The sequence below is a fragment of the Salminus brasiliensis genome, chromosome 6 (assembly GCF_030463535.1).
Source record: "Salminus brasiliensis chromosome 6, fSalBra1.hap2, whole genome shotgun sequence".
NCBI lineage: Eukaryota > Metazoa > Chordata > Actinopteri > Characiformes > Bryconidae > Salminus > Salminus brasiliensis.
Window position 1 is genome coordinate 34,709,495 of NC_132883.1, and position 27,573 is coordinate 34,737,067.

Here is a 27,573-nt window from a genome sequence, read left to right on the forward strand (position 1 = left end):
TCATAATAATTTGGGCTAATGTCTCTTTTCAAACTAAATTAGAAGGCACATATCGCAACTGCAATATCGCATACCGCAACCACAATTCTAAAGATTTTTTTTTTCATGCTGAATGAACCAATAGAAAGGATGCAAAATGATGTTGAATAACATCTTTTAACACTGACTTTCAAGAGGATATTTTACCGTCTCCTGTAAAGTTGTTATTTTGGAGATGCCAGGTTTTGTGTGACAGCAGCAAAATATTACTTATACATATTGCTCATGAGAATGCACTACTGTCAGCAGCTTTCTGTCATGATATATGAAGCAATAAGCACTTTTTCATAACTTCTTATTTCTTATTCTTATGGTCTTATTCTTATTCTTATTTAACGATTAGAGTACTGACTGCAACCGAGATAAATCTATTTGCTGACATAGTGTATGTTTGGAAAACATTGCACTTGTTTTTAAAAAAACTAAGCTGAAAAGACAATTTAGAGCATCCTCTTTTCAGTTTATAGCAACCATTATTGTGCACTTTTAAAACGATGTGTTATTCATTATTGTAATCAATGGTTTCACTGTCTTAATTTTAAAGAACCTGATTTTGTTTTAAAAAAGCATCTGCAGCACAAGATAGTGGCATGTGATTTTAGCTTGAATTTTTAAAAGCATAAGAGTCTAACAAGAGAAAACAAGTGATCAATATCTCTTTTTGCAATACTATTTGCCTTCAGCTCAGACCCAACCTTCAAAAATACAAAGCAATCAATACAGCATGGCAAAGCACCAGTAGAAGCAAAACGCACAGATGGATGGATGGAAGGCTGATAACTAACTCACGGACAGGCAGCCTTCGTTTTTTTTTTATTTTTTTTTTTTTTAAGATTTTAAGTCTGGTATCACGGATGCACCATCTGCCTGCACCAGATTTTCCCAACCCACATTTTCATCTTTATTTTTTCCCCATTTTACTTTCTTTTCCCTCTCACTCTTTCATTTTAGTTTATGGAGATATGTCGGCAGTCTTTTCTGATTGTTACAGATATGGAAACACCTCCCACTCTCACAGGTTATCAGCTCCTCTCACAAACATCCATTTGCCTGTCAATATTTTAACAGATATACACACGGTTCTGTGCTTGCTGTCTCTGGCCTCCCTGGGTCTGTCTATCTTAAGCAAAGCCTGCCTAGGAGTTTAACAGAAGATGTAAAGCCCAGTTTATTTATTGGAGGTTACCAAGATGAACAATTTGGTGATTTATGGTTTGAACTGGGTTGATTTAACATCTTATATGTTGCAATTATGACTGACATTTGTATCACACTAATGCATATACTGCTATACTGTTTCAGTACACTGTTTGCACCCATTATTCCTCACAAAAGACCTGTAGTTCTGTGACATTCAGGGCCTCTATCCACAGATTTTCAATGATGTTTAGGTCAGAAGAACTGTCAGGGTCATGGCAAAACCAATCCGCTTGAGCTAGTACACTACTGCCCTACTGTCGAAGCCATCCTCGTTTCATTTTTTTTTAGCTAGTATTGTTTAATTCTTGCTGGTATTCAATCAAATCCATTCTTCCTTCTACAAGCATGATCAATCCACCCTCGTCTCTATGAAGGTCATGTCGGTTCAGGTGTTGCTGCACAGTAGAACAATGCACCACCACTCCAGAGTCACCTTAATCTTCATGTAGATCTTTTGCAGTCCATTGCCTTTCTAACAAGTCTACGAGACTTTTCAGACATCAACTTGATGTTCATCATTCTTGTTCTATGGCAACTTAGATAGTATACCTATAGTATTTTCTTGCTTTGCGGACATTAATTATTAAACATTTTAGAGTGCTACACAGCTGCTTAGAGGAGCCAAATGGCTGCTGATTGTTCGGAAGGTTTAAGGAGTCCATTATAAAGCTTGGAAGTGTGCATCACCTGGACTTTTCTAGCAAAGAGTGTGAACAAGCCATAGCTTAGTTATCTGAAAAAAGATTAATTTGTTGTGATGCCCATACTTTTGAATAGTGTTCCTTTTCTTTGTTTTACTATAAAATTGTAGAAAACAAAATTATTTAATGCCTTCATGTCTTTTGGAGATCAGCCCAAACTTTTGCATGCCACTACTTCTACCAACAAGTTGTCATGGCTCTGCATATAACCACTGACTTTGAAGAACCATTTTAAGGATGAAAAATACATGTTACTACTGAGATAAAATTAATTGTACAGAATTTTGTTCGCATCTCAAATGGAGACTCATCAGCCAGCAGCCAAGCAGTGATGGACCACCCAAGGCCCCAGACCTCAATGTCACTGAATGTGGTTGGGAACATTTGAATTATGAGAAGCATAAAATGCTTTAAAGGTGTTGGAGAAAATGTTGGAGGGGTGGAAACATCGCTTCCGATTCCATCAGAAAAACTAAAAGCTAATCTCCTGAAAATATATTAAAGATAGACACACAAAATACTAAAACATTTAATATTATATTTAATTTCTAATGTTTCCTTTCCTGTTCTGTATTTCCTGACAAGGAAAAGAAATAGGTGTTCTTCAGTTTTGATTTGAGCTATAAAGCTAATGTAGCTAACAGGTAAAAAACCTACTACAACAAACATAAAGTACACATGTATAAATCAGTACACATATATGTATTTTTATGCTGACACTTTTATATGGTTCTTTCCTATGAATAAAAGCCTCTTGTATAAGATGTTGAATTAACATCAATCAAGTCAATAAGTTCTGCTTTTGTTATGGATCATTGCTCTTTACAACTATATAGAACCATTTTTGCTGAGTGTACATTTTCATTTTCATCTAAACTATCAATTTAAACGTTTTCTACTTTGGGAACTATGTTGCTAGCTTGGGAACACTGGCCTGGTTTAGCTGTTCTGAAATTTCTTCTTTCAAAACTTAAAATTGTTGTTTGCTATAGTCTAAGTGTGTTTATTGACACCTTGTCAGTATTGATGTTGTGACCTAACCTTGATTGTTGTTTCCGAACTGTATCTTTAACTCACGCAGCACAATTAGGTTCAAAAAGTTGTTTCTCCTAACAAAACTCTCTATAATATATGCAAGGTGGATGATGCTATTATGTCCCTTATGTGTTTTTCAGGGTCTATTTTTTGCTGCCTCTACATGGCTTGTGCCAACAGTCTGTCTCCCAGCTCGAATTAGCCTGCCAGATCACAGCTTTATAAAATCTGGTTAATTTATCCCAGGTGAGTTCAAGGTAATGGGTTTAGCTCTAAGAGTTCCACTAATGAGCTGCTTCCACTCCCTACCACCCAGCCTAAGGAGACAGCGGGAACTGCTGCTTTGCCCTATAATGTTCAATTATTGCAATGCTGAAAGGGACCTTGGGCAAGTGTGCACTGACCCCTTAATGCCATGATTTGTCATCATTCTACTTCTTCTGCAATTAATGAATTGTATTTCAAGTACAATGAAGTCTATTCAACACTACACTGCTTTGTCATGCATTATAATATAACATTTGGTGCCCATCGAAAGTTTGGGTAAAGTTGACTTTTCAAACTAATGTTTATGTTAAGTTATTAAAAGCATCCAAGAACACAAGGGTGTTACAAATTAAACCAGAGTAAAATGGTCAAGTTTGTCTAATAGGAGGGTGCCAATGTGCCAGTTTGGCAATATTTAGATTTTTTTAAACAAACAAACAAATACAAGGTATCTGTGCAGAATATAGTTATCATTATTAATTATAGTGTATATTAAGTAATATTAGAAGTTACCACAGTTGGTAATTACATGGTTATTATAATACAATCAGGGTAGGGCTCTGTAGTGTAGCACTCTGCAATTCAATTTGGATCATAAAAATAGTTCTGTAGATTTGGTAGTCCGGACTACCTCGCGATGATTTGGGAGAAGACTATGATAGATGATGGAGAACTTAAAGTAATTTTGGGCTGGAGTTTGGCAGGGTGGTGGAGGGTTGCGAAGACTTGTTGTAGACACATGAACAAGGTAGAGAATTTATAAATTGTTGGATTAGGGAGAAGGGGTTTCAGGCATGCTCCTCCTCCCAAAATTGAGTTATTTCATAATTCTACTTATCGTAATATTCCTGCAGGTAATTTTTCTATCTTCCTAGGCTAGATGCTGCCACTGCCATCAGCAGCTGGAAAAAGAGACAGCACAATTGGCCCTGCTCTCTCTGGGTGGGTAGATGGCTCTTTCCCCACATCACTTCAGTATGATGCTGGCCGGCACAGCTGTCAGTTAGCCACTTCTTTTTGAACGGCAGCCATTTCGAAAGAGGCAGTGGCTGGTTGCACATGTCAGTCCTCCCAGTGTCAAGAGTATTACATGTGATAGGGGGAAAGTACTAATGATTAGGCTGGGCAATTGGCTATCTGGAATTGTATATAGAATCATTAAAAAATGTTTAAATATCCCCTAAAAAGGTCTCCACTATTGTTTTACAGGCATTGTCAATGCTACAATCAGGGTAGCTTCTGACATCCATATGGATCTAACATTATCATGCAGCCCCTTAATGTAGCTATTTAAAACCATCTTCTTCATTTTTTTTAAAGGAACAGGGTATATACATATATATCACATTCACAAATATAATGTGTCTTTCTGACTGTGGTATTGTGTGAACTTGTTAAAAGCACTTTTCAGCACTTTGAAAAAATATTAAATGTCATTTGTGGACAAAACGGGACTGTATGAAGTGGCCTCAAAGGCTTCAAGTTGTAGGACGTAACGTAATGTTTTTCTGGAAACAGTAATAAATCAGATACATGATGAAGGAGATGAAATGGGGGAAGGGATGCATGCATGCCATGCTGGGAAAAAAGACATATTTCTCATTAGCAGGCTGTTGAAAAAGCTTAAAAAAAACTTTGATATGTAAAAACTGGCAAAAAAAATAATAAAATAAATCAAACAGTATCTGTGTCATCAACCCATTTCCTGTGTGTGGCGAACTGAGACAAGAAGCTGTGTGTGTGTGTGTGTGTGTGTGTGTGAATGCATGTGACACTGAAACTCAGGAGAGGGGGCTCTGGCATAAAGCAAAAGAACGCAGGGAGAGAAAAAGACAGAGAGACAGAGAGAGAGACACATAAAAGAGAGAGAGAGAGAGAGAGAGAGAGAGAGAGAGAGAGAGAGAGAGAGAAGAAGCCATTTTTAGAATTTCTGGGGGCGTCAAAGGAGGCACAGACATATGGCAAAGAGAGCAGAGTCTTACTACTGCTGCTCACTTCCATACAAACACAGATTGATTCGGATTCCATAAATACCCAACTTGACAGGAAGGGGCGAAATGTACAAGAATAATAAACCTCAACAGCGCAAAATACGTAAAAGACCATTTCACTACCATTTACAGAACTTACACCACTGGTCTTACAAGCTACCTGGGATTTTGTGAACTGAGGATCTGTGATATATACTACATACTGATTACCAGGGTTGGGAGGGTTACTTTAAAAATGTATTCCTCTACAGATTACTGATGACCTATTAACAGACAGGATTATTATACACTAAGGTAAATTATTCAGTAACTACAAGGATCTCTGTACAATCTGGTGGGGCTATTCTTTGGCAATAGAAGTTTATAATAACACTTTGGGCCCGCCATATAGCCATATATTCAAATAAGGACAAAAGAAAACGTGTGTATATGTATAAATGATAAAAAATTCACATAAAAACATCACATTACATGTGTCTACACCAAATACCACAGCATCTCATATCCACATCAAACACTCCTCATGAAGCACATCCCCTGTCTACTAAATTATATATACCATTGCTGCTGGAACAAAACTGAAAAATTCACAGGGAAAGGTAAGAAGTCATACTTTTTAGAGCTAATGTAAAAAGATTGTAAAAAATTATGTTATTTTATTTTATAAGTGATCTTGGATGGATATATTGGTCCATTCAACAAGAAATGTTCATATTTTAGGCTAAAACAAACAGCTTATGCTGCCTTGAAGTCATGTTGGAAATATTGTATTCCCGAGATGCATGTGCATGTGAATGCCACCACAAACCCGTATTTTTGATGAGCCAAGACTTTCCAAGTTGGGGATGCATCAACAAAAAAACACTGCAGTCTATTTTCTTAAATGGTTTACGCTCGTCCACATGTGAACACATAACAGATAAGTAATCATATTTATTACTGAATAAAAATATTGCTCACCTAATGCTTATACTTCACTCTTTGTTAGTTTTGTTTGCAGTAATTGAAAATACACTTGCTCTCTGCTCGCAACAGAACAACAGCAGTAAACAAGCATTTTCCCCAGGGTGTTTGTGCTGTTTTTGACCAAAACCACTCAAACAGAAATGACATCTTCATAGGCAGACTTGAAGGCAGCATTAGACCAGCATGAATTCCATGTTTATCTAAAGTGGTCTAAACTGGTTAATGCTGGTCTTGTTTGCTGGTGTATGCTGGTTTTGCTTGCAGGGCATTGTAAATGGCTGCTGGCTTTTTTTAGAGTATGTAGGAAACTAAAAAACATCAAAATGGAATATTTGAAAAGGTTTCATTATGTCAGTCGAGTTGTTGTGAGTAATGCTATTAGTACTAAAATATTACACAGAAACACACCTGCACACTTAATTAGCAACAGAAAGGATAACACAGCGTCCAGCAGTCGATTAATCATACAGCAGTCCTAGTTGCGTATGGTGATTCTCAATTTAATGGTGCTTTTCTTATCTTTAAATATTTCATTAAATACAAGTGGAGTTTTTAAAGCTAAAAACACATTTATTGCTGATAGGCCTAATTTACATTGGACAGTGATATTCTGTTCCTTTCTGAGTAAGATGCTCTTACTGAGAAAAGGTAACGGACAAAAGGGAAGCTGCTGGTGTTGGCAATGGACAGGCCACTGCAGATGTTTGGTAATATTAGGATGGTTTGGAAACAGCAAATTTAATTATTAATACCTCAGGTTTCTTGATGCTAAAAAGGAATTATCTTGATATGGTTCTTTTGAAGAGAAATTATATAAATGAATGGTGAATCTTTCCGAATTTTGCACAGTGTTGTTTACAATCAATTAAAACCAAACTCTGACCAATTATTTAGATGCTCACCTCACGGCTATGAAATCCATGAGGTTCTGTGAAACTCCCAGAAGTCTGCAGTAATTTGTGCCATGAGAGACATTTGTAAGTATAACCTTCTTCTTGTATGTCTTTCCAACATCAAAATCCTGCAAAATAGCATGGTGTCCTATTAATTCAAGCTCTAGTACACACTGACACAAGTTTAAAAATACAGCAGTGGTCAAAATGAACTGCTCAGTTGTACACGTCATACAATGAGGTTTTGGGTGTTTGAAGGGATCCGTTACTTTTTTAAAAAAATGACTTGCTGTGCCAATAAGATGGCAAGTTGCCATATTGTTCATCAAGTGACAGAGTGGGTAAAAGACTGAAGACATTTAGGTGATGCCATGGAGAACACAGTTACTAGATGGTGTAAAAAAAGTGTGTACAAAAGAACAATCAACCCACTATAGGAGGTATGTGAGGCAGTTAGATAAGAGCCTACTGATAGACACTTCCAATTGTCTTTGCTGTGTATTAGTGATCAGTACAAAAAACATTTGAGCAATTCTTTTTGACTTCCAGTGTCATATATTTTTTTTAAATAATACAAAAACTGTGAAGCAGCATCTACCTTAAAGAGGACCACTTCTGGCTTGCTGACAAATGCTTTTGATTCTTTGCCACCTGCAGCTTTCTTGGCAGCCTTTGAGGCCAAACTTTTGTCCAGGCCTGTCTTCATGGACCAAAGATGAGATTCTTTAACAGGAATATCTTCATCTGTAGTGCTCTGAAAACATTTCAATTTGGAAAAACAACACATTGGAGGATGAAACCAAAAAAAATGATGAAAGTGACTTTTAAAAGTAGTACTGAAAACTCTACTTACCACTCACTAAGGTATTCTCTCAAAAATAGTTAATACAATGGGCTAAGTCTATCATGGTTTGAGTATGATATGGTGCCCACACCATATGTTTTATTCTTGCCTTTTCTATGCCTTTTCTATAGCGTGTTGGTTTGAATCAATAAAGCAATTTACAGCACTTCACTGCAGATGATTACTACCTCTTCTCTCTCCTGAACCATGGATAACTTGAACTTCAATGATTTTCAGAGAAAAAAGATGAAATGTGTTTTCTTAAAGCTCCTTCACATTCATTATCACAAACATTCTGTATGGTTGAATGAGAACTTTATTATTCTCTCTTAATATTTTCGGAAAAAGAGTTCAGCTACTGCCAGCTATTGTCAACCGATGTTTTGGCATACTATCATTGTTTCAGCATGTCAGATTGCAGACTGCACACTGTTTACCTGGCCTGCTGTCAGTGTCGGATTGACATGTCACATGCTAAAGTACAGGGATTTGTCTACGGAAATAAGCTATTTTCAAACTATAGGCAAAAAAATATGCATAATGAATATTAAAGAGAGAGCATCTTTCTTACATCAGAATAACTTCCCATCTGCAGAGTACAATTAAATGAATTGATTGAACTGAAAACATGAACTAAGCAAGGCCGGTTACCGTTAATTGTAATTACATACAATTAACACATACAAATTTGTGTTCTTTAGGTTTTTTTTTCTCCCAATCTTCCTCCCCAATTTTAGATGGCCAATTACCCAGCCCACTCGTTAGGACTTGCCCCCTATCAATTCTGACACTGGGAGGGTGAGGAATGACACATGCCTCCTCCAACGCATGTGCAACCACCGCCGATGCAGCATCACCAGACAACCTACGCGCTTGGAGGAGAGCGCTGGGTACTCAGCGTTTGGATAATTGTGCTCAAAAAACAAATGTAAAAACTATATATGTTTATTTGTCATTTGTTTAATTGGGTGCTCTTTATCCATTTTGGCATTAGAAGAAAAAACTGATGTACGAATGTATGCAGAAATAAAAATAAAAAAAGGTGTTTACAAACTTCAGTATCATTATGTATATACTTGTGTGTGTGTCATTTATTTTGTTCATGTGGAAATGGTGTATACATTTGAATCAAGTCAATTTAATGTACTGCAATAAGGTACTGTCTTTAAGAACAACCTCTTAAACGACAGTCTTTCAGAACTAAACATCACTTCTAAATCTGTGAACCAAATTCCAAAAACACACTTTACATTATTCAGTTACTAAAAAATGAATATAGTGCAACCCCATGATACCACCCTCAGTCAGCATCAAAATATTTTATTCTGTCTTTTAAGTCTCTGCTACCCAGTGCACATAAAATACTGTTTTCAAAGAGAATCATACTTAGTAGGGAGTAGAGTAGGGAAGTTCAACATCTTATGAAGCATTTAAAAATGTTGTGAGCATGCATGATATGTCTTGATAATATATACAGATGAAACGTATTAGTACGGAAAATGCAATTGTTGTTATGCAAAAATTAAATTCACATTGTGTATAGTGCACTACCTAAAGCCCTCTCTATAAAAGAGAGAATAAAATAAGTGTTTACCTTAAATGTTACAAACTAAGATACCAAACCACCATCTTCAGTTAAGTGAAACAGAAAGAGGCAAAATTTATATCTGAGCACAAGCAGAGAAATGCTTAATTGGTTTAAGGCAATTCAGAATTGGGACAAACACAAGTGAGCAATATTTAATCTAAATCTATCAAATATCAGTTGCAAAGAGTTTGAATAGGAAATTAATAAAGCTTGTAATATAACTGGGTTGTAAAAAATCCCTGCAAAAAAGATGTAATACTGTAGAGACCAAATTAACTAAGGTACTTACAGTGTTTTGTATTATCTTTGGTCATTATGTATGCATTTTATAGTGATATTTTCAGCAAATATAGCAAGGGCAGTCTATATCGAAAACTAACACTAAATTTTAGTCTTATGCAAATGTTTGGGCACCTCTAGTCAGATTACAGTGTTGTTGATTTTGAAGTGAAAATAAGTTTGCATCCTAAACAGAAAACACACTTCTGCAAATTCTTAAGCACAATTAAGGTTTATTTGCTTAATTTAATGTCCCCAAAAATAGCACAAAATCTGGCATAAGTAAATGTAATAGCACATAATAAACAATGTCATATATTTTTTCAATAACATAAATTGTTTACTATTGTTTTCTATAGATGACTTTGATTTGTCCTATGACCAGACCCACTGGTATCCATAAGACTGTCTCACATCAGTTTCTATTATTTCAGCTATTAAAGCTCCACCGCGGTTGATAATGAGTAATTTCTCAAAATGTATTAAATGATTAAGATAAACCAAACCAAAGGTCAAAAAACAAAGTGAAACATTTGAAAAGTGGAGGAAATTCCCCTTTGCACCCTCATTAAGTGTAATTTATTTATTAGCTGTTTTATTTATGAATTTCATTTTTGGTGTATCTATATTATCAATCTCATGTCTGATTTGAGAACGTGGAAATTTGAGGGAATGAGGTGAATAAGCTGGAAAAACATTTTTTTATATAATGACTATATAATTGTATTACTATATTAGTGCTGTAGACATTCTGGGCCTGGGTTCCTACTGCTACTACAGAGAAGAGTGAGTGGGTTTATCTATAATGCACTCTGAATGTACCAACACTCTGAATAACTCGTTTACATATCAATGATTGATTACTGCAGAAAGTTTGAAAAAGTCATTGGAACTCCCGTCAGGAATATACATAGACATGCTTTGATATGGCATTTTGGGGCTGTTAACAATAATCAATAACTAACTCCTTGTTTTTGTGGCTGATACAATTACTGATCATTTCACTTGAACTGCATTTTAAAACAGGTTCACACAGTAATCCATATACTTTTATGCAAATATTTTGGCATCCCTGGTGAAAGTAAATACATCTCTTTTACAGAGAATGCACTTATGCACAGTTTAATGCATCCTTACTGTCTTATTGTTGAATTTAACATATTACAAAAAATGTATTATGTACAATTGAAACCAGAAGTTTACATACACTATATAAAAAGACACATGCGTTTTTTTCTCACAGTCTGACATGAAATCAGAAAAAAAACTTTTCCTGTTTTAGGTAATAAATAGAAATGTTGCTCCTGGTTAAATTTGTTGGATTTGTTGAACAGAGGTGTCCAAACTTTTGCAAACGACTGCTGCGTGTAAGACATGTTGAAACTATAAAGTTGGATCACCGGCAGATTTTACAAATCACAATTAGTGCATTAGTAAAAACCTACACCAAATCATTGGTTGTTATTATCTGCCATAATTTGCATTTAGACCATTAGTAATTGTTAAATAGTCAAATCTGCCTGCAAATAATTGAAACAGATGAATATTCAATATTTCAGTCAATATTTTGTGCGTCCCTACAAAACAATTTGTAATGCTCAGATTATTCACACTAATAATCACTTCAGTATTGCTGGACCCATTAAACTATCACTACTGCTGATTCAAACAGAACCAGCGCCATGAGCCCACTTCGGACTTCATTCTGTTCTTAATTACAGCCAGCCTCCTAATATGGCCCACTAGACCCATTTGCGTGATATGGCTTTGTGCTCTGCTGCAAACACAACAATCCAGCCCCAGATATCTTCCACATGGCTGCCTGCACACAGTCTGAGTCTTGGCAGTGCGTCAACTTGGGTTTGAGGTTTCACCAATACCAGCAAATAAGAAGTGATGTGTGTCACTGTGCGTTTAGGGGCTACAGTGGATGCATACTGAGGCAAAGAGAGAGAGAGAGAGATTTTCTCATAAAGGAGTGGAGTGGAGGTGAACTCTCAAATCTCCTTCTCTGTCTATTCACCGTCACCTTTTTCAAATCAGACAAACAACCAGGATCGTTCTTTGTGTTTTCCACAAAGACTCATCCTGTATTCCAGCAGGGAGGTTCCACATCTTAAGAGCTATTTATAATTGTAATGAGCTTGTATGGTATTGCTTGATCTTATTAGTGGGAATGTGCAAAAAAATCCTTTTTTGGATGTCTCTTTGAATACTGTCTCTACTGAACAGCTGAACATTACAACACTACTTTCTGAATACAGTCTACTACATACATACATCCTATTCAGATGCTCTCTCTCTCTCTCCTTTCTCTGTACTGCACTTTATTTATCTGATAGTGTCTCAGAACAATCTGTACTACCGTCTCAACCAGTGGCTCCTCTGTTCTCCATATTTATATCTATTTAATCCAGTCTGCACTGTTCTTTACTGCTGCACTTAGCACTTTACTTTAAATATACACTCTGCACATGTTAAGTTTACAGGTGTGTCTGTGTGTGTATGTCACTGTGTGTGAGTGTGTGTGTAGGTTGGGTGTGTTTGTTACTTCTGTAATGTCAGTTATCGTGCACTATGAGCTACTGTAACCAAAAACAAATTCCTTGTATGTGTAAGCATACTTGGCCAATAAAGTCCAATTCTGATTCTGATTTTGATTCTGATTCTGACAAAAGTCTACCTGCTATATTACATCACAATTTGTAGCCCTGCAAAGCAACTTTATCAGAATCTGGAAAGATCAAAATGCAATCTAATGTGAACTTATGTAATCTCTTATCCGATGCGGAATTTACCGTGTAATCACTGTGCTTGCGGTCCCAGAGGCCAGTGAACTCAGGCTGCACCAGGCACATTCTCTCTCCTCCTCCTCCTCCTCCCTCCACAGCTTCACTGCCCTCGCTCCTTCTCTCGTCCTTAATGAAGTCCAGAGAGGAGCTGACATCACTTCTGGAGCTGACACAAGATGATGCATGGCGCTGGGCCAGTCTCTCCTGAGAAGACCAAAAAGAAGACTTGCTTAATTACCTGTCTTTACTGTTTTTTCCTAAAACCCATTACATAGGTATGGTGTGCTTATTAATATGAGACATTAATTATTTATAATTATTGATAATGTAACCTAAATGTATTTGTATTTCACCAACATCAAGAAGGATCAATAAGAGTTTTTACATTGCACAGCAGTACGGAATAGTAACCAAATTACCACATTGCCACACTGCCAAGGTAACTAAAAAAAAAGTAGTCCTGATGGGTTCAGGACCTTCTAACTAACCCCCTAGGATCCCCTGAAAGCCTTAAAAATCAAAATTCTGGGGGGATAGCTTTTCCAAAAAGTCACTCCAAACAGTAATACCACATTGCCTAGTAAACCCGTCCGCAATCCAAGGTGTGTGGCCCATGCTAGCCAACTAAGCTAATTGCTAACAAGATAGCTATTGCTAGCTGCTGAACATATATCATGATGCTTGACCCTTTTTGATTTTTATAACATGGACACAACTTCATGAAAATATTCAGTAAGTGAGGTACCTCTTGCTCTGCTTGTGGTGATGGAGGCAGTATGCTCTGTAACAGTCTCTGTTCCCGCCGCTTCAGAGCTGCGGTCTGAGTCACGTGTGGTGGTGTTGGATGGAAGAGGAGTGTGTGCTGTTTCTCCAGTTTCTCCTTCATCTCATCCTCTACGAGCAGTTTGGAGATGATCTCTATTCGCCTGGCTTTCTGCATCTCCTGGAATTCCCTACAAACCAGACACATAATCTGGTTAATAGGTTTTCCTACTAGACAAGTTAGGAGATATTAATGAAGAAGTAACTCTGAGGCCTTAGCAATGTTCTAAAAAATCCTACTCTTGCTTTCTGTGGAGGTCCTCCTGTGCTTTCCGCAGGTGCATGAGTTTGATGCTGTTTACGCCTGCTGCCTTCAGTGATTCTCTCTGATGACTCTCGTGCTCTCTCTGCTTCTGCAAGCGGGCTTTCTCCTTGACCTGTCTTACACGCAGTGTTTCCTGGAACCAGAAAAATCGTGAATATCCATTATTTATAAGAGGATTATTCTGGCTTCATGCTGTTTAAATACAACCAGTAGTTTTTTCCAATGCAGAGTGGCTGGTCCCGACTGGACTTTTGGAGGGCCAAGTCCTGTTGTTTTTCTCCTTTTTCTCCTGCCCATCATAGGAAATGTTGAAAAAATTGATTGGCAAAGAGGCATTCTAGAAGAGTCAATACAGTATCTGCACTTTTTTCCGTAACCAGACGCCAGAATAAGCTTTACAAGAACTCACATTTATATTTTAACGAGTGGCCGATCTCCTCATCTCTGGGAAAGAAGAAAGGATAAAGGATAAAGGTGCACGTATTCGTCACTGTACAGTGTGGACTGTACAGCGAAATGTGTCCTCCGCATTTAACCCATCTGGTAGTGAACACACACTCACACACACACACACGTGTTAGGGGCAGTGAGTACACACACACACCCAGAGCGGTGGGCAGCCAACTCCAGCGCCCGGGGAGCAGAGAGGGTAAAGGGCCTTGCTCAAGGGCCCAACAGTGGCAGCTTGCCGAGCCCGGGAATCGAACCCACAACCCTGTTATCGATATCCCGGCGCTCTAACCGCTGAGCCACCACTGCCCTGTATAAACCCCAGTATTTAATTTGCTTACAGGTCTGAGCTATATTTTATATCTCTAAGTAAGCTAACTGACTTGGTCAGTTTTTGTGTTTTCACTGTCTAACAATCTAGTAACTATCAGTCCTAGAACTGTGGTATGTCTGCAATAACACACCGCAATAAAATAATTGGTTGTGATTCCACAAACTAAATATTTAGATAAAATATTTAGTGTTCAATGTGTCATGTTTCTAGAATCTGCACGCTTCCATGGGTTCTACAGTATTGCCACAACATTGCAATAAACTACAATATTGCAATAAACTGCAACAAAGCTGCGCTACTCCAGGCTGACCCACTTTTCCAAAGTTTGGTTGGCATGAGAATGTAGTACACTGAAAAAGGCCATGAGCTATGAGAAGATACTATTGCTGAACTGATTATACTGTGTTTTACTATCGATGGCTAACTTTTAGAGATGCACTGACCCAACTTGACTTTGTTATGAAGCTACACATTACTCACAATCAAGGCACTAGTAATAGTAATAAGGTGTAATATTATAAACACACTCCTGTAATATCCTTTAAAACATCCTGTAAAAACATAAAATCACAATTTTTAATGTTTGATAAACATTAAAAGCTCAAACAACCTCAAAGGGTTAACTGGGTACTGCAGTACCTGTGCACATTCCAAAAAAAAACACATCCCATTAGAAGGGGCTAAAGGTTACTATTATTTATATATAGCACATTATACATATCAACGAGTGCCTAAAAAACAGAAACCTACTGACAGATCATCAGACCTCCCCTCTGATACTCTGTATGGTCTGTGATGCAGTTATTTTTAGTTCCTGCTGCTTGTTCTGAGCAGTGCTCATGCTCAGAAGGGTTTAGATCCAGTCATTCTGCACTTTCTGCCTCTGTAATGTGCTTTAGTTGTGTGAGTTTTGAAGCATTTGGTTGAATTAAGCTTCAGAATAATTCTGAATTCATCCTGCTGTTGCAATTAAACCATCAATAAAAACAAACAAACAAAAAAAACGTTCCTGTACATGATCACAGTACAAGCACTAGTGGTTTGCCTCTTGTGGCGAACCCTGCGTGTATTATACTGGGGTCTTTCTGGGCTTTTGCACATCAATAGTTTTTTCATTCTATCCAAAAGTATTCTAATCAGTTCACTTTTCAGCATCATGTTGGCCTGCGTGTGTTTGGACATGTATTTGGTCCTTATGTTGAGAGACAGCATCAATACCCTTTATTTTTATATGTCATACTGCAAATGTTTTATTACCATATGAAAACAAATAGGCCTAAATGACAATGCAGTGACACACAGCTAATGAAGAAATGACTACAAACAGTTATTTATAGTTACTTATAGTCCCCTGAAACAGGTGCAGGGTAGGTTTATGTACAAAATAGAGCGATGATTTCTACATGACTCATCCCATGCAGATGTAAATACCCTTGACATCCTGCAATACACGTCATCATTGTTTGTTTAAAAAACAATGTACTGAAGTGGAGAGCCACTGTAAGAAAATTCTATTGTTCAATCAAAGCCAATCCACATTCTTTAGTTCACTTCACAGTAGATACTGTCAGAAAGTTGCTTTCCACACTCACCAGGACAAACTGTTCTCTTTAGAAAGTGGTTCTGATGAAATTATCTTTTTAAAAACTTTTAGACAAAACAATATATAAGATTTATAAGGAATCCTATAGAATTACATCCAGAACCATTTCAGAACCAGAATTACTGGGTTGTCTCAACCCTATTTCTAGAAACAATGGACTTTTTAGGTCAAAATAGCCTATGATTGTTTGCTTACTTTACAGAGTATAGAACTGGCATTAGGAGGCAACACGTTACTCATGTTGCATTTTTAGTATTAATAAAAAGTTATATATACAGTGGGGCCAAAAAGTATAAAGTCAGACACTGATTGTGCAAGTTTTCCTACTTAGAAGGATGAGATCTGTAATTTACATTATTGGTACACTTCAACTATGACAGACAAAATGAGAAAAAAAATCCAGGAAATCACATTGTAGGATTTTTAAAGAATTTTATGTAAATTATGGTGGAAAATAAGTATTTGGTCACCCACAAACAAGCAAGATTTCTGGTTCTCACAGACCTGTATCTTCTTTAAAAAGCTTTTCTGTCCTCCACTTGTTACTTGTATTAATGGCCCCTGTTTGACCTATTTGTATAAAAGACACCTGTCCACAGCCTCAAACAGTCAGACTTCAAACTTAACCATGGCCAATCAGGATCAGAATCAGAATCAGAACCTCTTTATTTCACCAAGTATGTTACACATACAATAAATTTGTCTTGGTGAGAGCAACATGTATGACAAGTAACAAAAACACAGAACACAGATTATTTACAGTATTAAACTAAAGGAAAATTACACTAAACAATAAATAGGGTACGGGATAAATAAAAAAAAGTAAAAAGTACTAAAGGTAATAACGAGCTGAAGAAGCTGAGAGATGTGAAACAGATTTAGTTGAAAAATATTATATATAGAAAGTTACAGATGACCTGAATATTTACAAGACCAAAGTGCTGTCAAAGGACACCAGGAAGAAAATTGCACCAGCCTGCACCAGGCTGGGAAGAGTGAATCTACAATAAGCAAGCAGGTAGGTGTAAATAAATAAACTGTGGGAGCAATTGTAAGGAAATAAGACATACAAGGCCATTGATAATCTCCCTCGAGCTGGAGCCCCACGCAAGATCTCATCCCATGGGGTTAAAATGATAATGAGAACAGTGAACTAAAATCCCAGAACTACACGGAGGGACCTGATGAATGACCTGCAGAGAGCTGGGACCAAAGTAACAAAGGCTACCATCAGTAACACACTATGCCGAGAAGGACTCAAATCCTGCAGTGCCAGGCGTGTCCACCTGCTTAAGCCGGTACATGTCCGTCTGAAGTTTGCCAGAGAGCATATGGATAATCCAGGAGAGGATTGGGAGAATATCATGTGGTCAGATGAAACCAAAATAGAACCTTTTGGTAAAAAGATAACTCGTCGTGTTTGACTGATCCGTGTTGAGGGAATGAACGAGGCCATGTATCGTGAGATTTTAAGCCAAAACCTCCTTCCATCAGTGAGAGTATTGAAGATGAAACGTGAAAGTCTGTGTTGCCCACTGACAGCCCCAAAACATCTAGATCTGCATGGAAGAATGGGCCAAAATACCAGCTACAGTGTGTGCAAACCTAGTGAAGACTTACAGTAAACATTTGACCTCTGTGATTGCCAACAAAGGTTATGTTGTGAGTTAACTTTTGTTATTGACCAAATACTTATTTTCCACCATAATTTCCAAATTTAAAAATCCTACAATGTGATCTCCTGGATTTTTTTCTCATTTTGTCTCTCATAGCTGAAGTGTACCTATAACTTGCACAATCAGTACTAAATCAGACTAAATACTTTTTGGCCCCACTGTACACTCACAATGTGAGCAGAACTTTCATATCCTGTTATAACTATTAGATATGTGCACTAGATGTATGGTGATTTCACTTGCCAAGGAATAGTTTTTGCAGTGTGTACTTCACTTTCTTGTGTAAACCAAACTTTTTGATCATGAATCATGAAGATCATGAAGATGAAGATCTACAGTTCTTGATTTCCAATCTTGTCACTTACTTGGGTGGCCACTATATTGGCCTTCAGTGATGCTGCTGCATCCATTCTCCTCTTCATCTGCTCTTTCCTCTTCTCCTCTCTCTCCATCTCTTTCTGGCGCATCCTTCAAATGCACAGGTGAATTAGTGCCCTTGTCAGCAGTCAGTGAGTACAAAACGTAGGTGTGAATACATGAAAACAAATGTGTGACACCTCTTCAGAGTCTGTTTGAGAAAGACCACAGCTTTCTGTCGACCGGCGAGGGCCTGGTCCTGCCTCCTCTGGTCAAGCTCCGCCTGCTCTCTCAAGGCCTTCTCCTGCTCACTGACACACATCACAACATCACTCTGGTTGAGCAGAACGTTTTAATGGTAAATTAATTCAATGAAAATATGTCACTCTAGAATGCCACTGATAGTTTAATGATGAAGAGATGTTAATCAGGTGTGTAAAAATGTAACATATGGGTACTCTGTTCACCACTTTGCAAGTGATATCATCTTAAACTCTGTGATTAAGAACTGCTGGAGAATGTAAGATGGGATGTGACTTCCTGTGTGAGAACCTACAACCTTTGATGAGACATGTCACTTTTGTTACTTTTTAGCACGCAGCACTCGCAGTCTGGCTCCTTTGGCGATGTTCTTTTCCCGTTGGATTCGTTGACAATGCTTTTCTTGTTTCTGAGCCTTAAAATTCTTCTCATCCTGCTCCACCTCGTGACGCAGGCTGAGGAAACGACCTAGTTCTACCTCCACTTCACATAGTTCCAGTCTGGACAAAAGAATAAAAAAACAAAACAAAAAACAATTACATGAAAAACCTTTAGTAGCAGCAATGGTAAGTGTGTTTTCCACTGAATCCTTATATATTTACAAAGGTTTTAGTTCTTTTAAATGTGATTATATAATTCCATTTCCTTTTTTGACTCCTCAAAAATGTGCTTCCACCTCACAGAAAAAAGGTTGCTCATCAAAAATAAATAAGTAAAATTTGCAATTTCGACTGAATTCTTCTGCTTATTAGCAGCAACTATATTGCGAATATGAAACAGGAACAGGACTTCTTTATATTTAGATGTGTGAATAGGAATCTACTAATAAAACAAAAGGTGAGATACTTGAGTGCACTGTGTGTGCGCATGTGGTTCTTGGGACATTCATATTGGTGAGGTGGTATGGAGGTATCACACTCACTCATGTTCCTGCAGGACCATGGCTAGATGAGCCTCCAGCTCTTCCTCTCCTTGGAGCTGTACACACAGGCACTTGTGCCGGGCACGTAGGCGGAACACTGCCACACTGCCGAGAACAACACAAACACAACAGGGATGAAGGAAGAACAGATGCTTCTTCTCCTGTATCAACAATGCAACTCTCATTTTATGCTTTACCTGTTCTCGGCTAGTTTCTCCTCCTCTATCTTCTTTTCCAAGTTGTCCCGCTCTTTGTCCAGCTCAGCCAGGTGGAGACGGCAGGCTTTCAGTTCCTCCCTGTGAAAAGCACAGCAGAAAAGTGGAGCACTGGCTAGAGACTGAAATGGCCTACAAAAGCTTTTGATGGCGAAACGCAGCTTTCCAAATTAGTTTCAAAAGAGTCTCTTTCAGCAGCACTCACGGGGGAACAGGAAATTAATCATACCTCAGCTCACTGCAGACAGCATCATGCAGTCTTTAGAAAAGAGAATTATTTCCAACAGTTATATAGAAGTGTGAGTTTGTTGAAAATCCAGTTGCGAAGCTCACGTGCAATCTTTACACACATTTGTTCATAAAAAGATACAATGCCGTTATAAAGACCTTTATCATATTTAGTCCCATATAAGTAATACAACACTAAGACTGGATTTTAGAACTTGAGAAACATGCTGAAAGAAGGAAACATGGTAACCAACAACTGAGGTGCTGAGAAATAAGCTGCATTTAGAAGCACTAGTTTAGACTGTGTTACTGACTGGTTGCCATGCTGTCTGTCTAAAAAGGCTACAACTAGTGCAAAAAGAGCAGCAGCTTGTTTGCTCACCAGGAAAAGAACATCTGAACGTCTGAGCTGTTCAAAATGCTAGAAGCCATCCAGACCATTTTGCTCAGCAGTGGTAGGCTTACTGCAAACCTCTATGGTCAGAGACTTTGGCCCAGTCCCCTTGAACTCTAATTTAAATCTGCTGCCCCAATTAGCTTAACATTCAAAACATTACAAATCCACAATATCTAAAACAAAGGCAGTGCTTTATAGCATCCTCATTTTACACTCTAATTATCACTTTCTTCATTCCTATCTCAGTTGGCTTCCAACGCGTTTTTCAATTTCTTCCACAGCTCTAAAAGACACAGTCACAGATGCAGAAAGCTCATCTCCCACCCTCGTTCATCACAATCTTAGGCCACGGTGGCTGAAGGGCTGAAACTGCCAGTCTGCAGTCTAGAAAGCAGACTTCTTTCAGATTTTGCAGACATGTGTATCACTCCAGGAAAGCTGCCCTATCATCTGTCTTTACCTTCTCCCACTCTCTGTGATAGACAGGTTTACTTCTATCTCTAGAATGATTTTCACTCCACTTTTATTTTTACATTGTAACATTTCCTCATTTGAAGACCATGCTGTTACAGTATCTCTTCTCACTAAACTCTGTATCATTGTTATCTATGCCCCCCCAGGTTCTTTGGACAACTTCAGTGGCAAGCTGGACATTCTCCTGGGTGGGTCCCTCATTCTCCTCTGTGACTGCAACCTTCTGTCAGATACAGTCACTCTGCCTTCGTCCCTTGCTGTCATCTTTTGATCTCAACTTCATCCAGTCTCCTTCAACGCACAGAGCAGGCAACGTACTGAACTTGATCTTCGGCAGACCTGCCCCAGCACTGGATCTGTCAGTAACCCCTCTTTACACTCTTCACACACCGTATTCCCCAATCATCTCTTGCGCCAACTACCATAAGCACCCCCTACACACCTTGATTCTTTTTCTTCATTTTCTACTCATCACTCTTCTCTTCAATTCTTTGTCCTCCCTCTTTAAGACCAGCAAGATTCTCTCTGCCTGCTCCTTAGCTTACAAATGTTCTGCACAGGAACTAAAGAGAACTAAGAGTGGTTGAGAGAAGGTGGAGGAAATCACAACGAGTCTCAGATCTCTGCTCATACTGTACTCTCCTTTCTATGGTCGCAGTGGAAGTAACTGCTGCAAAGTCATCCTTTTACAGAGAGAACATGGAAGCATCAGCATAATTTTCTCCTCTTTCCTTAACCCTTTCGCTCCCCTGCCACCTATTTCCCTTTCCCTGGAAGATTTTGTCGCCGATAACAATTTCCTTTCCTACTGTTTCCACTCCTCCTATTAGACACCACCCTCCTCCACCTAATTATCTGATTTTTTTACTCGTTCCACAGACAATGTCCTACAGCTTCTCACATCAAATACACCCAGGTTTTAACTCGTATCTCTGCATGTCTCCTCATGAATGGTGGACCATCAGCTGAAGCTCAACCTCAGCAAGACTGAGCTACTATACATCCCTGGAATACACTGTGTTTTTACCACCTTCTTTAAAACTTCCCAGGTCACTCCAGCTGCAGTTTCTGTATCTGCCCTAGGGTTGGGCGTTATCCACTTCTTTCATACACCTATCAATCTTAAACTATTACGGTGGTTGCGATAATCCCCGGGGTGGGGAATAGCATGTTGTGTAGGTACCGCAGATAATTCTACATTTATGTGGCTTCCGGACAGTCAACCCTAAGCTGCCCATATCAAATTTAAAACACTGAGCCCTATCCCTACCTAGTGGCAAGGGTCAAATCCCGATTTGTACTTTCGTGCTTTGAGCTTCAAGTGTGGCTTGGCTTCATGGTGCATGGAGGACTATCATCTAGACTTTCTCTGTCCTGGGGACAGGGTGGAGTTACTCTCTGTTTTTAAACGCAGACTGAAGCACAAATCTTGTATTTAATTAAGGCATGTGATTGCATACTAGCTAGTGGTATCTCCTGAGGGGGCAACTGAGAACTTTTGTAAGAGAATCTTATAAAATACTATAAATGTAAATGTAATAGTACAGTAGCCACAATACAACGTAATGCACTGTAATAATGCACTGCAACAACTTCTGTTATTGATTGGTTGGCTTGATGACATTTGCGCTTCTCATCACTTGTTTGAAAGGCTGAAAATACAGATGGCAGAGAACGCAGTGCACTGTTAGGCAAAACAAAACAAAAAGTATACTTACTTCACTCATCTAAAAAGACTGAAAACAAATACACCTGGCATGACATCACAACTGTTATGTGTTAGGATCTTAAATGAACTTACTGCTTTCCTGGCAGAAGCAGAAGCTCAGCACAGTGAGTAACTAAGATACTAAAACCATAGTGAGAAGTCAAAAATAGCCTGTCTTTGTCTGCATTTCGGCTAGCTTTTTTTATAGTAATTATAAAAAAAATAAACAAAGTTGGCTAAAAGGGTGAGCTGTATTTGGAAATTATTAGTCTAAACTGCATGCTATAATTAGTTACCAAGTATTTTAAAAGATTTTTATATTGTGTATCGGCCTCCTATCCGGACAAAACAGTTTTTTTTTCCTTTGCTATTCTTCAGGAGTTACACACATGGACAAAAGTGTTGGTACCCCTCGGTTAATGAAAGAAAAACCCACAATGACCACAGAAATAACTTGAATCTGACAAAAGTAATAACAAAAAATTCTATTCAAATGAAAACCCGACACTGATTTTGAACCCTGCTTCAAAATAATTATTTAAAAAAATACACTCATGAAACAGGCCTGGACAAAAATGATGGTACCCCTGAAAATAATGTGACCAAAGGGACATGTTAAATCAAGGTCTGTCCACTAATTAGCATCACAATCTTGTAATCAGTCAGTGGGCCTATATATAGGACTACAGGTAGTCACTGTGCTGTTTGGTGACATGGTGTGTACCACACTCAACATGGACCAGAGGAAGCGAAGAAATGAGTTGCCTCAGGAGATTAGAAAGAAAATTATAGACAAGCATGTTAAAGGTAAAGGTTATAAGACCATCTCCAAGCAGCTTGATGTTCCTGTGACTACAGCTGCACATATTATTCAGAAATTTAGGATCCATGGGACTGTAGCCAACCTCCCTGGATATGGCCGCAGGAGGAAAATTGATGACAAATCAAAGAGACAGATAATATGAAAGGTAACAAAAGAGCCCAGAAAAACTTCTAAAGAGAAAGTTGAACTTCAAGCTCAAGGAACATCAGTGTCAGATCGCACCATCCATCGTTGTTTGAGCCAAAGTGGACTTCATGGGAGAAAACCAAGGAAGACACCATTGTTGAAAACAAATCATAAAAAAGCCAGAGTGGAGTTTGCCAAACTACATGTTGACAAACCCCAAAGCTTCTGGGAGAATGTCCTATGGACAGATGAGACAAAAATGAAACTTTCGGTCAAGGCAAATCAGCTCAGTGTTCACAGATGGAAAAATGAAGCATATCAAGGAAAGAACACTGTCCCAACTGTGAAACGTGGAGGCTCTGTTATGTTCTGGGGCTGCTTTGCTGCATCTGGCACAGGGTGTCTTGAATCTGTGCAGGGTACAATGAAATCTGAAGACTATCAAGGGATTCTAGAGAGAAATGTGCTACCCAGTGTCAGAAAGCTTGGTCTTAGTCGCAGGTCATGGGTTTTGCAACAGGATAATGACCCAAAACATACAGCTAAAAACACCTAAGAACGGCTAAGAGGAAAACATTGGACTATTCTGAAGTGGCCTTCTATGAGCCCTGATCTAAATTCTATTGAGCATCTTTGGAAGGAGCTGAAACATGCCGTCTGGAAAAGGCACCCTTCAAACCCGAGACAACTGGAGCAGTTTGCTCATGAGGAAATAAAATACCTGCTAAGAGATGCAGAAGTCTCATTGACAGTTACAGGAATCATTTGATTGCAGTGATTGCTTCAAAAACAAAATATTAAGTTAAGGGTACCATCATTTCTGTCCAGGCCTGTTTAATGAGTTTATTTTTAAAAAATAATTCTGTTGAAGCATGGTTGAAAAGCAATGTCTGACTTTCATTGGTTAATTTTCATAGCATTTTTATTTATTATTACTTTTGTCAGATTCAAGTTATTTCTGTGACCATTGTGAGTTTTTCTTTCATTAACCGAGGGGTACCAACTATTTTCTCTATTTGTGTATAGTATAACATAATCACAATGATACCTACTGTTTGTATTTTGGTTTTCAAACACAAAATCTGTTGCTATAGACTAAAACTTGCTTCTGTTTTATTTATTTTTAAATAAACCTGCTGTAAAATGTTAAAATGTCTTAATTACTGCTTTTTTTGTTTAACTGAATTCATAATGAATCGATTAACAAAATATGGAAATAATAATTTGTTGCAGGACTAGTTCAGTAAACCGTATGCAGATCTTGATAGAACAGTGTATCCTAAGCACTGTGAATTAACAGCAGCAGAAAAAACCCGATCCTACGTAAAGCAACAGAAACACCCCGCTCGTCTGACTGCACACAGCCTTATGCATTTCAGTGGCAGCATGTTCCAGAATTCTGACAGCATGTTTGTTCCGCGCTGCTATTCAAATACAGTGTGACCTCTGAGTCGCTCCATCCACCCACCTAACAGCTTCTCCACAGCTTGTGCTAAAGGCACAATATGGAAACACATTATGTCAGGTGGATATGTTTTTTTTTTTTACTGCCTTGAGAGTTTTAAATATATCCACCAATTAAAGTGCACTCTGTCCTGTTGTTAAGTGTAAAGAGGGGAGTGAGGTCAAATTATAGAACTGTGCATGCATGCATGTGTGTATGCAGACCTGGCCTTTAACACGTTGAGCTCCTTCTGTTTGTAAAAGCTGTCCAACTGGTCCAGGTTCTTTCTCAGCTTGAACATCCGTGTGCCGTCAACGTAGCTCCTCTCTCTCGTGTCAACCTCCATATCTCTGGACTCATTCATGTCCCTGACAGGAAGACAGGCTGTCAGGAAGACAAACACATGCTGCTGGATATTTTTATATGAGATACTAGACTCACCACTCTGGGTCCTCAAAATCCATAGAATAATCAGCGGGAAAGCCATCTGCATCCTTTAAAATGTCCCCCCAAGTTCCATCTTCTTCTTCTGAAAAGGGGAGGCATGTTTGATGGAAGAAATACATAAATTCATCTGCTCATAATAATACAGATCATTCTTTCTTATGATATTACTCACCTTCTGTGTCCTCATCTGTCCAGGTAGACTGGGGAGCATTATGTTCAACTGCTGATGCTGGTGCATCTGGAAAGTCCTCAGAGACACTGTCCTCCATAGTGATGTTTACCGTAGCTGCAAAGCAAACACACAGGAACTGGTAGAACCCATCCAGTAAAAAATACTTGTATGCAAATATATATGTAAATAAAGACATTTACTCTTTTTCTTATTTCTAATTTTCTTTCAGTTCAGTTGGTTCAGCACCAGAACTATTTTGCTGTTGCTCACATTTGATCTTTTTGCCGGCCAAAAGGAACCCTAAAATATGCTGTTGCAATTTTAGTTGCTATACTGATGCATGTCATTGCTTTGCTGCAGTGACTTCTGCTTAAGTAAAATGCTCTACTTACATCTGTTTACTATGGAGCCCCTAAAGTGTCAAGGTAAGGAAATCTTGGTGGCTCAGCGATTAGAGCACTATAGCTGACAGGGTTGTGGGTTCCATAGCTGAGCTTGGCAAGCTGCCACTGTTGGGCCCCTAAGCAAGGCCCTTCACCCTCCCTGCTCCCCGGCTGCCGCAAGAAATGGATGCTGGATGGGTTAAAGGCAGAAGCCAAATTTTATGTGTCCAGCACAAATTGTGAATATGGTTGTCTTGTCTTAGAGGCATAAACCACTGCCTCAATTTAATAGTTTGTTTCCTAAATTCAATCAATTGTTCTCAGTGTTTATCAATTCGTTCCCTCTATTTAATAAATTGTTTCCATAATTTATCAATTCGTTCCCTCTATCTAGTTATTTGTTCAACAGGGGGCGCTTTATCTAAACTGAGGGAACAATTTATTAAACCGAGGGAATGATTCATTAAAACGAGGAGCTTTAATCAACTGAAGGTATGATTTATTACATCAATGAAATGTAAATATTAATGATTAATTATGAACTATTATTTTGTTACCTTTTAGGGTCTCCGTATGTTAGACAGATAAGCACTGATGGCTTCACGGAACCACTAGTACAGTATCTAGCTAGCACTAGCTAACCTGTGGCGTTTCTGAATGATGGGTAGGAGTGTGATTCTATGTTAAGATGAAAACTTTCCATTAAGTCTTTCCATTAAGCTGATTTATGTGACATGATGCATTATTCACATTGAAAATGCTAGCTAGCTTTTGTCATATTAATAATGGCAAAATAGTTTTGGGCACTTTTTTTGTACAACACCCTGCATGACCCTAAGAGACACGGCCCCTTACCTCAAACTGCATCAGGCGGCGTATTCGTAACCATTCAGTCCAGCGTCAATAACTAACTTTGTGCTGTATTTAGACAAGGTTTCTAAAACGGCGCAGTTCACACAGAACCACTCCGAATTAAAGTATGCAGAAATGTTTCCCATTTAACATAGCTAGCTATCACTACACTACATTTACAAACCACTGTTAGACTATCGTTCAGATAGCAGCCTGCGCCACTCACGTGAAGTTCAGAAGCTGAGAATTTAGCTAGTAGCTAGATAGCATTAGCTACATTAGCTAGCAGAGTCACAGGCGACTAAAGCAGTCTTGAATAGCTTCTTGTAATATTAACTACAGGAAACGTTCGCTGTTGTCGCCGTGTTGCTACTACTACTGCTTTCCTTCGTTGCCATTTTCTTTGCCATCACTTTTCACGGTGGTTTTCTGACTTACCGTTTCTGTCCAAGAAGACAGGGCAAGCTGCTTCTGTTTGCTGTGTTGCCATGGACACCGCAGCCGGGGAAAGGCCTAAGCGGAGCTGATCTGGGATCAGTGTATGTACAGAGATCTGGGAGTTTATTCATAGATGAAAGATTTCAGACGAACGCATGCATGGGCAGATGCACAATATATATTGAGTTTAATGTGGTATGCTTTTTCCTTATTAGCCTGATATACGTTTCAGTGGCTGTGGTGTGGTAGATGGACATGTGTGTAGTCTGCTGTTTTGATCAGATGATTACCAATAGAGACGGATGGCAAAATCTTCAGTCATCTCGACCTACATAGAAAGCTTTGCTCAGAAACAAATATAGAAGACAAATCAATATCTTCAGTGCATTTCTTCAGGCAAAACGTGGCTTGCAAAAGATCATATGGTGAATTTCTGTTTTATGGGTAATGGACCATGCTAGAGAGAGAGAGAGAGTTCAGAGGCATTTCAGCTATCATTTGAATTTAAGCAAAAGATGTAAATACAAAAGAAGAACTTGGGCCTGTGTGAAGGGAAGAGGACTACGGGGGCAAATGAGAAA

The 27,573-nt window shown here is 38.4% G+C and overlaps 1 protein-coding gene across 2 annotated transcripts in view; it reads right to left on the bottom strand.

The window, feature by feature from the left end:
* cfap74 (cilia and flagella associated protein 74) overlaps positions 1 to 27,051 on the bottom strand; it is a 76,701-nt gene extending 49,650 nt beyond the window's left edge. Inside the window, exons 1-14 of one of the 2 annotated variants that reach the window (XM_072681025.1) lie at positions 26,993 to 27,051; positions 25,320 to 25,433; positions 25,142 to 25,229; positions 24,925 to 25,068; positions 19,483 to 19,581; positions 19,286 to 19,390; positions 18,690 to 18,863; positions 18,303 to 18,413; positions 18,111 to 18,213; positions 13,658 to 13,815; positions 13,341 to 13,548; positions 12,602 to 12,799; positions 7,691 to 7,846; positions 7,102 to 7,220 (exon numbers count right to left, since the gene is read on the bottom strand). In XM_072681025.1, coding sequence (XP_072537126.1) covers positions 7,102 to 7,220; positions 7,691 to 7,846; positions 12,602 to 12,799; positions 13,341 to 13,548; positions 13,658 to 13,815; positions 18,111 to 18,213; positions 18,303 to 18,413; positions 18,690 to 18,863; positions 19,286 to 19,390; positions 19,483 to 19,581; positions 24,925 to 25,068; positions 25,142 to 25,229; positions 25,320 to 25,433; positions 26,993 to 27,044 — 1,829 coding nt within the window. In that variant the 5' untranslated portion in view covers positions 27,045 to 27,051. Of the gene's footprint in view, positions 1 to 7,101; positions 7,221 to 7,690; positions 7,847 to 12,601; positions 12,800 to 13,340; positions 13,549 to 13,657; positions 13,816 to 18,110; positions 18,214 to 18,302; positions 18,414 to 18,689; positions 18,864 to 19,285; positions 19,391 to 19,482; positions 19,582 to 24,924; positions 25,069 to 25,141; positions 25,230 to 25,319; positions 25,434 to 26,557; positions 26,833 to 26,992 lie in introns of those variants that run through there. The other variant, XM_072681026.1, reaches the window with a different exon arrangement.
* Between the last annotated feature and the right edge of the window lie 522 nt (positions 27,052 to 27,573).